At 35.1% G+C, this 15,661-nt stretch overlaps 1 protein-coding gene across 3 annotated transcripts in view; it reads right to left on the minus strand.

Annotated features, from left to right (window-relative positions):
* Bmp2k (BMP2 inducible kinase) overlaps positions 1-15,661 on the minus strand; it is a 98,806-nt gene that overhangs the window by 65,264 nt on the left and 17,881 nt on the right. For all 3 annotated transcript variants that reach the window (XM_048364628.1, XM_048364629.1, XM_048364627.1), the window contains exon 2: positions 2,881-2,999. In XM_048364628.1, coding sequence (XP_048220585.1) covers positions 2,881-2,999 — 119 coding nt within the window. The remainder of the gene's footprint in view (positions 1-2,880; positions 3,000-15,661) is intronic.

Here is a 15,661-nt window from a genome sequence, read left to right on the forward strand (position 1 = left end):
ATATACATGAGGCCCTGGGTTCGATTCCCCAGCACCACATATACAGAAAATGACCAGAAGTGGCGCTGTGGCTCAAGTGGCAGAGTGCTAACCTTGAGCAAAAAGAAGCCAGGGACAGTGCTCAGGCCCTGAGTCCAAGCCCCAGGACTGGCCAAAGGGGGAAAAAAAAAAAAAAAAAAAAGTAATGATCTAGAAATTTTTTAAAAAGATAGTTCTTGGTGATTCAAGAATAAAATGTTACATTATACATTTTATCGTAGAACCAGAATTAAGTTCTAACAGTACTATTCTCATTTGTTTTGCCTCTAACACTGAAATTCAAGTGTAGTTATTTAAATACTTTTAACTACATAATCTAAAAAGCAAACAAGTGGCTAGTAAAGATTTGTGAAAAGAAACCAGAGACTATAGAGTGACACTAATGACCTCAAAGAAATAGTAACAAAATGGCAAATCTGAACTTTTGCTTCTTGTACAAGACAGACATCAGTATATAATGAGACTAAAGAGACTAAAACTGGGGATATAACTCAGTGGCCAAGTGCTTGTCTACAACATGAAAGATCCTTGGTAGAGAAACATAAATTATACAAATTCTACTGAAAGGAAAAATTACAGCAGGACAGAACAGGATTTGGACTGAAGCTAGAGAATTTAAGTCTAGGTTTCATGGTTATTTGGGGGTAATTCTTTTTCATCCCTTAGTTGATACCTTTACTTTTAAAACTAAGTCTAATCATCTCTATCTTAGCTAAGGAATTAGGACAACAAAAGCCAAATTCAGGGTCTGTATTGTAGCTCAGTGTTAGTATGCTATCAGAGGATGCACCAGGTTCTGGGTTTGAAGCTCAGAACTGAAAAAAAAAGAGGTGGGAAGTGGGGAGCCAAATGTCAGCTGTATATAAATACACAACCTCAAAAATTTTTGCTGGCCAACATGTTGATGTAAAGCAAAAAATTTCAATCTTTCTTTTTTTTTTTTTTTTTTTTGGCCAGTTCTGGGGCTTGGACTCAGGGCCTGAGCACTGTCCCTGGCTTCTTTTTGCTCAAGGCTAGCACTCTGCCACTTGAGTCACAGCGCCACTTCTGGCCATTTTCTATATATGTGGTGCTGGGGAATTGAACCCAGGGCCTCATGTATACGGGGCAAGCACTCTTGCCACTAGGCCATATCCCCAGCCAAAAAATTTCAATCTTAATAAGCAAGACTACACTAATGAGAAGTACTGGCAAGGCCAGGGGTGGCAGTAGAGGTCCTGGGTCAACAAAAAAAATGTTTTAATGTTGGCCAAGATGTGAAAAAAAATACACTGCTGGAAATAACATAAAATGGTTCATTTTCCATGGAAAAGTTTAATAATTATTTAAAATTGTAAACAGAAAATTACCAGATTTCCCAGTAAGTATACACACACACACACACACACACACACACACACAGAGAACAGAAACTAAGTATTCAAATATGTGAATATGCATATCCATAGTAGTATTATTCACAATGTCCATTAAATATTATTCAAAATATCCATTAAATATTTTTATTTTTTGCTGGTCCTGGAGCTTGAACTCTGGGCCTGGGTGCTATCTCTGAGCTTGTTTTCCTCAAGGCAAGTGTTCTACCACTTGAGCCACAGCTCCACTTTAGCTTTTTTAAGGGTGCTTAGTTGCAGATAAGAGTTTCATAGACTCCTTGCTGACTGGCTTCAAACTATGATCCTCAGGGGCTGGGGATATAGCCTAGTGGCAAGAGTGCCTGCCTCGGATACACGAGGCCCTAGGTTCGATTCCCCAGCACCACATATACAGAAAACGGCCAGAAGCAGCGCTGTGGCTCAAGTGGCGGAGTGCTAGCCTTGAGCGGGAAGAAGCCAGGGACAGTGCTCAGGCCCTGAGTCCAAGGCCCAGGACTGGCCAAAAAAAAAAAAAAAAAAAAAAACACAAACAAACTATGATCCTCAGATCTCAGCCTCCTAAGTACCTAGAATTACAGGCAAAAGTCACAAGTACCTACTACCATAGAAGTTTTTAGTGACCCATTAAAATATTCTTACTTTACCTAATATTTAAAAAGAATTTTTTCTTGCTGAATGATGCAGTCATAAAATGCATACTTCAGAAGCAAAAATCATTTATAGCATGACTTTGGAATGGAAAACGGTTGTCTGTGAATATAAATTTGTAAAGTGAATACATTAAACACATGGAAATGGTAAACACTGAAACACAAGACAGTAGTTTGTTTGGAGATTGGGAGAATAGCATAGGGATACAGTTGGGGAAGAATACAGAGAGATCTCAATACTATCCATAAGGTTTAATTCTTAAAATAGATGATTTTAAAATAGATAGTATTTATTATGTAATTCTCTAAATTCTAGCCTCAAAATTATTTTAAAAATCATTAAAAAAAAAAAAAAAGAGGGCTGGGGATATAGTCTAGTGGCAAAGAGTGCTTGTCTCGTATACATGAGGCCCTCGGTTCAATTCCCCAGCACCACATATACAGAAAATGGCCAGAAGTGGCGCTGTGGCTCAAGTGGCAGAGTGCTAGCCTTGAGCAAAAAAAGAAGCCAGGGACAGTGCTCAGTCCCTGAGTCCAAGCCCCAGGAATGGCAAAAAAGAAAAAGAATCACTTACCTGTCAAATCTACAGTAGAGACAGCAGAAAAGAAGAGAAGAACAAATTGGCTATTCAGACTTATGTATAGACATAAGGAATGAACTATGAATTCTCTGGTAATCTGATTCAATGATATTCAAGTTTTCTATAAGCAATTCTATAACCAATAAGCAGCTTGCCTAAAAGCTTATGAATATTATATGATAAATACAGAAGAAAACACACTAAATTTCTAAACAAAGTTACTCTTTCACTTACCATTATTGTAATTTCCCTTTTACAAATGTTGAGGTCTGTCATGTTATTGACATACATTCGCTTCAATGCACATCGGATTCCTCCATGAGTCCGCACCAAGAAAACTGTGGAGAATCCCCCTGAAAGAAGTAACAATCAACATAAATGAATCGGAAACTGTCAAAATCGTAGAATATCATCAAACAAGGACTGTGCTAGTAAGCAATTGATTAAAACCAAAATGTTAGCTTCCTATGTCAATCATAAGTAGTCCTTACAGGACCACATGGTCCTCTTTTAAGACCAGTATATTGTACTTTTTCTTATTTACACAGGTGTACCCATTAGAATTATACACAAAATGTCCCAAGAGAACTACATAACCATGTTTGGTAACTGCCTACCCACCAGACTCCCTGGTAACATTGATGTTACCTAATAGGAGACATCACTGAGCTTTGAAGGCTCAGTCCCTACTCCAGTTCTAGGAGATGAATCTAAACTGTTCTAAGCTGATTACAGGACTCTCGTTACTCTTATCAATAACTGATTTAGGATTAAATATGGGGCCAGCTTTTATTAGATGGGGCATAAAAGTATGCTGGGATTACGGGGAAAGGTTTAACCCAGAAAAAGGAAAAGAAAGATGGAAAAGGTCCTACTCTTCCCTCCTTCTTTTAGATTTCGTTGTACAAAAACATGGTGCTTATACACAGTGGGCAGCCAGTCAGTGGCCATGATGATAAGAAAGAAAATGAGACTGCATCTAGAGATCTCAACCTCAGGTGCAGTCCTGGCATGTCAGTATCTTCTCTCTCAATAAAAATTATGCTTCTATTAAAAAAAGACAGAAAATGACTCGGAACACTAACCACAGGGTACTTAGTGAGCTAACCTCCATCCAGATCATATGTGAGATAGTAAATGTCATCATCTAAGCCACAGTTATTTGGACATTTTGTTAACTATATCTGAGAAAGCACCACGTAAGAAGAATATACTTAGATAGGTATTTTTAAGAACAACTATTTATCACATATAAACAAGTATTTCCATCTGAAATTTCTCAAAGGTATATTAGTACGGAACATTGTTTAGCTTACAAATGGTGTCACTTTTTATTAATTTGATAATCCTTCTAAAGCAGCAGCTTGAACAGTAAGTCACCTATACTACAGTCCAATACAAAGCCAAGATAATGTAAACTACAAGGGATAAACAACAGGAGGAAAGAGCTCCTAGGATTTTCTAGAATCAGTTATTTCAGATTATACTTCTACAATCAGAGTTACAAGAATATACAATTCCCATCTTGTAATGTTGGATATCTATGCTTGTAATATAAAATCAATCATGTCACAAGGCTGTTACCAGAAATGAAACAAGATAATGTTTGGAGAAGGTAATTTAGCTAACAGCTCTTGATGTGAACATTATTTTAAAAGTTCATTTTGGCACTGATTTCATATGCAAAACAAAAAGTAAAAAACCTACTAATAGAGTAGTATAAGCTCTAACAGAATAAAACTTTAGTTTTGTTACAAAACTAATATTAATTACAATATGTCTAGATAAGGATACTGTGTCAATAGAAATCATTTAAACGGGATTTGTTTTTATATAGTTATGCTCAACTATTCCCTTCTGACAATAATTTACCCAAACATAGTTAATAGCAGTTAGTTAGTTCACCAAGTCTAATGCAGCATTAGTGTACATACATTGTTTAAAATCCCCCTACTCATTATAATAGTCTATTTTTTCCTATATTTAAAATTGCTTATCAAGTGAAGATGGGGGAAAGTTTGTCCACATGTCCTGATGAAGAATCAACTTATATAGCCAATAAACAACATAATGGAAAAAAATGGAGAAACCATAAATGGAAGTACCTACATGCATATGTACATATATACACATATATGCACTTCTTGCATCCCCAGAACAATGGGATTTTTTACCTCCATGAATTAGGAAAGTGAAGAAAAAGTATTAACTAGATTGTCTTTAGAAAACCTACCCCCTAAAGTCTTTCCTCTTCTACTAATCAATGTAAACCAAGATCTAGCCAAACATTTACGCTTCCTATAAAGAAAAATGTACTTATACATGTTAAGATCATAATGAAACAATGTAAATGATCACTGACAGTACCTGCTGCTTATTCATATTTTAATAAACACTGTATTTTCTAGGAGCATTTGATTGTTAGCGAATAGAATGCACTTAATGGAAAGTATATAGTTAAGACATTAGAAGATCCCAAGAGAACAGTTAATCTATCATTAATCCCTATCTACCAAATTCTTCAGTATTACCTTTCCTCATAGAAGTTGCTCATGAGCAACTCAATTTCATGCTCATACCTGCTCAGGCATCTGTATCTAGAAAGTTGACAATATCATGGACTTCAGTTCTCAACTCATTTCAAACATTAAAAAAAAATATATTGGCCATAACCATCTATTTTCTTGTCTATGTCCAACTTAAATCTATGAAGATACAGTTGATACAATAATGGTAAATGTATAGTTCTAAAATATAAGATGAAGCACTCAAAATCCCATGAAAACATAACAAAAACAAACACAAAAGATAATAACAGTAATAAGATGGTAAATAAATGTGTTTAAGAAAGTAAACATGAAAGAAAAATGACTGGTATCTTCGACTGTCCTACAATTTTGTAGATATTTATACAAGTGTCTCATTTTTAAATAGGCATTTCTATATATGGGCCACCCTCTTTTAACCCTTGCTTTTACAAACAAAACTAGAATCATATGTACAAATTTCAGTAATTTATCAGCACCTATATTGTCATTCAACATGACCTACTCATTCTTCATAATAGGTACTATGCTATTTCCACATATATACATAGTTTAATCATTTCCTAAGAATGGTCATTCAGGATGGTCTGTTTTCTTGCCTATGTGTCTCTTGCCATTACCAATAATCTTGCATTAAATACCCTGGCACTAACATTAAGAGCTGTTTTCTTTTTCAGCAGAATAGATTCCAAGATAAGTCAGTGAAGTATATTTTAAATTTGATACTGCCAAAGAGTTGTTGCCACCTCACAAGTAATTTAGGAGCCAGTTTTCTTTCTCACTCATCAGACTGCTAAGGCATTTTAAGTTTTGCCAGGTTGACAGGAAAAGTCTCCCATTTTTTTTAAATTTCTTCATGAGTTTCACCAAAAGCTGACATTTTCAATGAAGACATCAGCACTAAGGCTGAGCCAAGAGCAACCATGGCCTATACAGCTGTGATAAATATTTTTTAACTGTATCACTATCGTTGGTTTTATTCTTTTTGCATTCCACTATTTAGAAGTAAAATCGTGCATTTTTGTCTCAGTTTGTTGGTCACTTGAGCCACATAGTAAAACCCTGTCTCAAAAAAATCAACAGCTATGGATATAACTCAGTGGTTCAACACTTCCTTTGCATGCACAAATCCCTGGACTTGACACCCAAAGCCCCTAGGAAGGGTGAGGTGCAGGGAGAGAGAGAGAAAGGAGAGGGAGTGAAAGAAAATAATTCTGACTGACATAAAAAAAAAAATTCCTGGCACAAATCTTTAAACCCAATTGGCATTCCTTGATTAGAGTGTCACTGTTGTTCTAATGAGGTGCTTTTTCACACCGTTCCAACACAGGAACTGATCACCAGAAAAACCAATTAGAGGCTGGATTAAAAAGCTTTGGAACTTTCGGGCCAATACCCTTGTCTCTGAATATGGAAGGAAAAGTGTAGATTGACTACAACAATGAGATGTCAATGATTTAATGAGGCATGCCTATGTAGTAAGCCTCATAAAAATTAAGGAAATTCAAACCACTTCCTCGTTGGTATACATATTTAGGTCTTGAGTAGTACATTGTGACTCCATGGGAACAAAATGTTGCTGCACTTAGGAACCTTCCAGACTTTCTTCTATGTACCTGCTCATCTTGCATCTCTTATAATAAATTGGTAGCCACGGTATAGTACTTTCTTAAGTACTGAGTCTAGCAAACTACCAAACCTGGATGGTCATGGAAACTGTCAAATTTGTAAGCTAATAGTCCGTGGGGTTAAGTATGGACAATTACTGTCTGAATTGAATGGAATCTTTGGCATCAAAATGGTGTCAGAGAATTATTACTGAATCACATTTTGTTTATCCAGAAGTAGTAGTTAGGGGTAAAATTTATTTTCCACTAAGATGTACACCATCAATCAACAATTAAGAAACTATGAATCTGCCCAATATTCAATCAAAAGTGATTTGCAAGGGTCCAAAAGGTGATGGAAGTCAGTTCTAGATACTTGAGACACTTAATATTGAATTAAATAAGACTTAAAAATTCACACTGCTTCCATCCATAACACACAGCATACTTGACGCAGCTTACCACTATAACTCTCATTTAGTATTAAGACTGCCTCATAAAATAATAAATGCAGAATGAATAGTTGATTTATTCAGAACATAATAGTCTAACCACCTCTGAATTAGTCAAACTTACCTTTCTTTCCACAAGAAAAAACAAACAAGAGAATATTTTGAATGCCTTGATAAAGTAACTTACACTAATTTCTTGGACATAACCAGACCATAAATCAAAGTGCCCCAATTACTACAGGCATATTCCTTTGATACATGTCTCCAAGCTTCCTAATCAATACTTGTATTCCCACAGAATGAAAATCCAAATCAGAGAAAGTCAAATAAAAATAGATACTAAATATTTCCTCCAAAATGGTTCTTAACTCATTTTCTTATCATACTAACTGAAGGACACTACTCATTTCCCAATGTGACAAATTGTTAATAATACTAGGAAGAAAAAATAAATCAAATCAAGGAAGAGAAAACACACTGAAGAAGAGGTTATCAAAAATCATGGTTTGTTAAGGAATATCAATGTATACCAAAATCCCCATTAAAAGGTTGATGACAGATCTTTGAGTTGCTGGAGTGCTGATAAATGAGAGGGGCTATTGTATCTAGACAGAGGAATAAATGTATTCCATTTTTTATGAGGCATGAAAGTATGGCTAACTGAAGGGTTTTCTATGTTCAAAAAAAAATAAAAGGTTGATGACAACTAGAATATTGTAGCCAAGTATGAAATGAAAAACATCCTTTATATAAGTTGTGGATATCTTGTCACTTTGTTCATTAGTAATATGTAAACACATTTACATTCTAAGAATGCACCTACTATCCTATATAACCACCGGTCCCTCCTAAGAAAATGAACAATTCTTCTAAAGCAGTCCTCATTCAAATTTACCCATATTACAAAAAATATATAAAGAAAATAACACAGAATGTTCTTTATAGTTCACCTACATGATAAGATGGACATATGGTTATTCACTATCCTATTCTGGGCTTTTTCCTCTGCTTTGAATTTTTCCATAATACAGCTTGAAGAAAAAAAGTAACTATGTTTTCCCCAGCTGTTTCTCCTCTTGCCACACAACCTTACCACCACCACTGAGAATTATTTCCTAAGACACTGCTGCTAATTATCCAAAGTCAAAACTTCCCCAGAGATACCATAAGTCTCTTGGCACAGACTATGTTTAAGGTATCCAAGATACCTTCAGTTCTAACATCCCAGCACGAGCAAGCACTGTATGTTTGTGAAAGGCTGGGCTTTTAGTCATATTTACTCCTGTCAAGTGAATTCCTAGGGAGTAGAAGAGAGATAGGAGGGAGGTATAAAATCACATGTGGTCTTTGGTACTTCACTAAAACAAAGGAAATAGTAACTTGTCAACAACTTCTAGCTTCAATCACTTTTTTAAGTAATTTGAAAATTATCTCCGGAATAAGTGGCAAATGTACTTACATATCTGTGATTTAATCCAGAAAAACATCTTCCTATCCATTGACCATTCTCTTGTGATATCTCTCTAACATTGATATCTCACTGCACTGGTTCACTCCACTTATATTAGCTGCATGACCTTTGCAGACATCTATTTTGCAGCACTTAACAATTGTTAACTGCTAAAATCCTATTCAGCACAACATTTACATTTGTAATACATACTCACTTCCTCTCTTCTAAGGATTCTAAGCTTCATAAAGATCGAGATTGAGTATAGATCCCTTATCACAGTGTCATCATTGCCTACCACCTGGCCGACCACTCAAGTGAATAACCACCTTAACTAACTGGTTCTGAAGGGGGAAGTAGTTCTAACTGATAAGCTGTAATTGCTACTGTGATCACCAATAAATAGCAGTTATTTAATCTGCAATTTATTGTTGCCTTGGTGTTAACTACATATATTTCTAGAACACTATACAAATTCTGAAAACAAAATTTCAATTCTTTGTGAATTTTTAACTGTATGTTTATCTCTTATATGTAATTTTAGTGTAATATGATAAATTATACCAAGAGTCCTCTGACTTCATCCTAGAAGACCTACATTAAGTTTGCCTATTAATGTTATTTCAAATACAAACTATTTTCCTTTTTTCCTCCTAGGGGAAAAAAATAAAATCTTTTGTGAGATTTTTAAGTGTTGAGCTCCTATGTTTTCATATATAATGATCTTATTTAATTATTAAACTATTTTAGCATTAATCTCATCACTCTGTTTTTAAAATACAAATTAAAAATCAAATCAATATAAAATTAAGTAAGTTCTACTGTTCTACAATGTACCTCAGTAACTAAAATCAACAATAATTTATTGTACATTAAAAGACAGAACTAGAATAAAGAACTTTGGATATTTCAAACACAAAGAAATGCTAAATAGATACACCAAATACCTTGACTTGGTAAATACACATTATATACATATTTTTAAATATCACATTGTACCTTATAATTATTAATTAAAAATAAAAATTTTAATCCAAACATGGTAGTACACACACCTATAATCCCAGCACTAGGGTAAAAGAAACAAGAGAATCCCAAATTTAAGGCCATACTAGACAAGCTAGTAGCAAGTACAAAGACAATCTGGCTAAGTAGCAACATTAAGTCCATCCACACCACCAAATATGAAAAATAACCATAAGACTAAGCACTGGAGCTCATGCTCACCATCCTAGCTACTCAGGAGCTAAGACTTGGAAAATAGGTTTGAAGCCACACCAGGCAGAAAAGTCTGAGAAACTCCATCTCCAAAATAACCTGCAAAACCTGAGCCACAGGCATGGCTCATGTGGTAGAATACTAGTGAAGCAAACAAGCAGAGCATGTAAGATGAACAATCACAAGGCCCTGACCTCAAATCCCCTTTCTTCTCAAAAAAAAAAAGAAAAGAAAAGAAAATTAAAATAAAAAAATAAAAAATGAAGGCGTATTACTGACATCACCAAAATTTTAAAGGACTATACAACAAAGGTACAGTAAGCAATTAAGGTATTGTAAAGAACTATAAAAAATTCTTAAAATTGTTACAATTATATAATTCTAAACTCATAAATTATAAGGTTGGGTCAATAATATAACTTACATAAAACTGATCAATTCCTAGAAAGATACAATTATATAACATCAAAAAGAAATATAACTTTTAAACAGACCCATAATAAATTAAAAAGATTGAATCAATGGGAGAACTTACAGCAAAGAAAGGCTAATACCACCTGGCTTCCCTAGTAATCCTATCAAATGTTTAAAAACACAAATTAAGACTAATTTCATCCAAAAAATAGAAGGAACATTTCCTCATTCATTTATGAAAGCCAAAAACATGTTTCACAAGAAGTATACAGACCAATACTCTTTATGAGATATGAAAACCCTCAAGAAAATACTAGCAAACCTATTTTTAAAACATACATTACACACCATGATCAGAAAGAATTTACCTTATAAATGTAAATACAAAATGCAATCAATGACTGAATAAAGGGGAGGGGGGAAAAAAAGGAAATCACTGAGCACGCAATCAACCACAATGAGGCAAAAGGAGAAACAGCCAACTATAAACTGCGAGTTTAAAATACTACAAATATCATTACAACACAGAATATTAAGTAATTATATTCTCCATATTTAAAGAAATGAAATAGTTTAGCGTAGTGATATATGTTGCATGTCTTTAAACCCAGTACTCAGAAGGTAGAAGCAAGAGGATTCCAAGTTTGAAACCAACCTCAGCTACAGCACATGACCAAGTTTCAACAAAAGTAAGAGAGAAAGAGACAAAACAAAAGAGAAAGAAGAAAGGGAAAAAGAGGAAGGGCAGCAGCAACAAGAGGAAGGAGGAAAAGGAGAAAATGAAATATGAAATTGACAGTATAATAAAAGGATAAAAGGATATAAAAACTGACAGGACCAATAAATAATATATCAACACCAAAGAATCATGGAAAGTGAAACTCATTTTTAAAATACTGAAAAATTAAGCTAACTTGATGATAAACAACCTCCACACATATATAAAGCACAACTAAAATTATACACAAGTCAAGGTTAGGAAAAACAAAAAACAAAAAACCAACAACAACTTTGTATTGCTGCATTAGGCCACAAGGTAATTTCACATCATCCATCCAAGAAAGTATAAGCATTTGTTTAAAAGTCACAAGAAAATGATGCAGAGCATACTATACAAAATAGGTTAACTCCTCCTGGCACTATCATTTATCACCGTGCTAGTCCTAACATGTCAATGCTTATGCTTGCAGTTTGTTTAACAATCTCAAGTGTGCCAAGTAAACACAGTGCCTTCTGTAATTATTTCAGGAGAGGGAGGATACTTAGCAGTCTCAGCTCAGAGCCAAAGTATCAGCAGAGAACACTATCTGTTACTTCAAGGCTTGATACTGAAAACAGTGGCTCAGAAACATATTTAAACATTCCATGTAAGTCCAAGGGAAAACACACTGCAATGCTTCAAACGGACTTACTTTTGTGTCATTAAACACAAACAAGACTCCAACTGAAGACTTTCAAACTGAAAGAGCAGTTTGAATAGTTCCTCCCTTTCAAAGAAAGCTCAAGCCTGTTTCCTGACTTACTAGGCCTGTCAGTCAGGACAGGCAGGCTGATCCTTCCCACCAACTTCCATCATTCCATGTGCTTAATAATCAATCCACTGGCTAAATCTGTATTTTGCCTGCTAAGAGAAAACCATCCAGCTTTATTGTTGCTTTCAACAACTTGGACCTACCAATGGGTAAGTGAAAAACTCTGCTCTCAGACTGGATTCACAAGCAGAGGCCACCAACAACCAGGCCATTTTGAGGAGTGAAGGTAGAGAAGAAAGAAAAAAAATCATCATTTTGGTATATCTAGCCTATTTGTGTCACCAAAGCACAATAGGAGGAAAGATACTGGCTACTCTTCTGACAGTCATAAACTTATGTACAGTCTTACACATAATGCACTTCTGATAGAAAAGCCAGTCATATTGAGATAAAACTTGTACATAAAACTCTCCAAACACATTACATACCCAGCATTTACATCAAAATCTCCACAAGTGAAACAAGCATCAATACATAGGATAAAAACATAAGTTCTAAATATACCTTCATGTTCCCAATATTTTCATGCTAATTATAAAGAACTACAAAAATTATGAAAATATCTAAGCTACTCTAATACAAAAATACAAAATCTTTAATACCATTTTTAAATTATAAACTTTATATGAATGCAAGTTATTTCTATTTATTATAAATGCAAGAAAAAAATTTATGAAATTTTGGTCCTATATGTCTAAGCCCTTCCTCAATTGTCTGTATAGCTTTTGTCAGAGTAACTGACCTTGGTTGGCCTTAGATACCTTCTCTGTAAAAATGATAAGAGCAGTGCTCACCTATTTTGGAACTGTTGCGCATACTAAATTTACCAATCAATAAGAAAGTTCTGTAATAATTACAAGTGTCTATCAAAATGTGTTAATTTAAAACAATTTGATGTTATCATAGGTAATTTTTTTGTCTCAGCATGGTCTATAAAGATATTTAACACTTCAGACAGACTGGGAGTACAGCTCCATGGCTGAGTCCTTGTCTAACATGCAAAAGACCCTGGATTCAATCCCTACCACCATAAAAAAAAAATACTAACAATAATTTTTTTTAAAAAAATAAAAGATCAAAGCAGGACACAGTGGGTGGCTAAAGCAGAAGGAGCACACATTCAAGGCGAGTCTGAGCTATATACAGTAAGACCTGGTCTCAAAAGCCTGAAAAATAACATCTCAAATAAAGCAAATGTCATACAAAGAGAATATTGTGACTGGGTATGGTAACTCACACTTGTAATTCTAACTTAATCAAGTGGTGAAACAGCTTTCCTCAAAGGATCATGATTTAAGACGAGAGCAGACAAAGATTTTTCAAGATCCCATCTCAACCAATATACGTGGGCATGATGGTACATGCCTGTTATCCCAGCTACAAGAGTACAGACCAGCCTAGGCAAACAAGTTCAAAAGCCCTCATTTCAACAGAAAAGGCTGGGAGTGTTAGCCTGTCATCCCATCTATAGTGATAAATACATATAGGAGGATGTAATCTAATCTAGGTTGGCCCAAGTAAAAAACAAGATCTTTTCTAAAAATAACCAGAGGAAGTGGCTGGGAATATGGCCTAGTGGTAAAGTGCTTAACTCATATACATGAAGCCCTGGATTCTATTCTCCAGCACCACATATATAGAAAAAGCCAGAAGTGGCGCTGTGGCTCAAGTGGTAGAGTGCTAGTCTTCAGCAAAAAGAAGCCAGGGACAGTGTTCAAGCCCTGAGTACAAGCCCCAGGACTGGCAAAAAAAAAAAAAAAAGACAGAGAAAAATGGGGATGGAGGTATGGCTCAAGTAGCAGACCATTTGCCTAGAAAGCAAAAAATCTCCCTGAATTCAAGCCTCTGTGTGTGTGTGTGTGTGTGTGTGTGTGTGTGTGTGTGTGTGAGAAGAGAGCAAGAAAACCAAAGAAGAGAGAGAAACCCAAAGTCCTGAGTTCAAACTCCAATAGTGCCAAAAAAATTATACAAGTATAAAATTTGATACTTTCAAGCAAATTCTACCAAATTTTCCAACTGCTTATACTTTGCCCATGGTATCTGATTTCTCAGATTGATTGACATCAATGCTCCCTTCACCCAAGTACCATGCTCAGTTATCTCACCTAAAAAGCAATTAACTGAATTAATAGTTGAGAGTTCTATGTCAAGTTTTTCAAGAAATATGCAACAAGTAGTCAAGTAGTATTTATAGTTAATTGACAAGTTATTGCAATGCATTGTGATGAACTCTATAGGCATCATACCTTAGAAGTAATGAAATGATTATGTTTGGAATAACCTCAATCCAGCTGTTCTCTTCACTTAAACAGGCCCTGAGAGCTTACTGCTTTAGGAAGCCTTTTTTTAAGAATCCAAATAAGCCAATAATGTACAATGTCATACAGTTTCGTGGACCTTTATACTCAAACTAAACATGAAACAACTTAAACTGAGTGACTTATTTATATAATGCCACTTAAGATTACAGATAAATAGTAAGCATCTAAAAACTATAGATGTTTACTACTTAAAACTTTTTCAAACTCTAGTTAAAAATTCATTCGTTTAGTCAGGCAGTGGTGGCTGACATCTGTAATCCTAACTGCTCTGGAGGCTGATACCTGAGGACTGAGGTTTGAAGTCAGCCCAAGCAGGAAAGTCTGTCAGACTCCAACTAAAGCAGCAAATAATAATTTTTTTTTAAATGTAGAGAGGTGGCTGAAGTGGTAAAATGTCATCCTTAAGCAAAGAAGCCAAGCAAGGACACAAGCCCTTGAATTCAAGCCCTAGTACCAACACCAAAAAATAAATATCAACTCACTTATCAGGTTCCCAACATTGAAATCTCCAGTTTAACAGTGGATTATGGGTTATATGTATGCTGACAGCTACTAAGTCTATTTTGAGCATTTAGAATTTTTTCCCACAGAAACAACTTTACATGTGATTAGGTTCTCAGATCAACTTGAAAATGTACTACCAATCGTGCTTTAGTACCTAATATTTAAACAAAACAAAACAAAAACTCTTGATAGGTGCTGGTGGTTCACACCTATAGCTACTTAGGAGGCTGAGATCTGAGGATCACAGATTCAAAGCCAGCCCAGGCAGAAAAGTCATGAGACTCTTATCTCCAATTAACCACTCCCCTACACCAAAAAAAAAAAAAAAAGCCAGAAGTAGAGATGTGGCTCAGGTGGTAGAGTGCCATCCTTAAGCGAATAAAGCTCAGGAACAATGTCAGGGCCCTGAGTTCAAGTCCCAGGAACAGCACCAAAAATTTAAAAAAAAAAAAAAGGAAAATTCTGTAGAAATATTCACATTTCAATTGAGAAGAAAACATATCTTACTGAAGCCCTAGTGACAACACAGATCTCAATCTACTCTAACTAACATGGAGAAAGGATCCAGTGTATACTAGCTATATACCCCAAGTGGCTATAAGCAACTGCTTGGGCCAAAATATCTACAAGTTTTACAGCAGTTCTTAAATCTTCTTGGGTCACACATCTAATTGCAAATATGACGTAAACTACAAACCCTTCCCAAGAAAAAGTCACATCAGTGAACACTCGATGAACCACCTCTAGTGCAAAGTACAGGGTGAATGTAATAGACTACACACTAGAAAACACTATACAATGCATGCCCAACACAATGCAAGCCCTGTTTTAAATTTCTTAGGATCTACATTTAAAAAGTAAACAAAAGTGGAATTTTAACAATGCATCTTATTTGAGTATTGCTGAATATTATTTCAATGTGTAATCAACATTTAAAAATATTAGGTGCTGGAATATGGCTCAGTGGTAGA

This window comes from Perognathus longimembris, chromosome 16 (assembly GCF_023159225.1).
Source record: "Perognathus longimembris pacificus isolate PPM17 chromosome 16, ASM2315922v1, whole genome shotgun sequence".
NCBI lineage: Eukaryota > Metazoa > Chordata > Mammalia > Rodentia > Heteromyidae > Perognathus > Perognathus longimembris.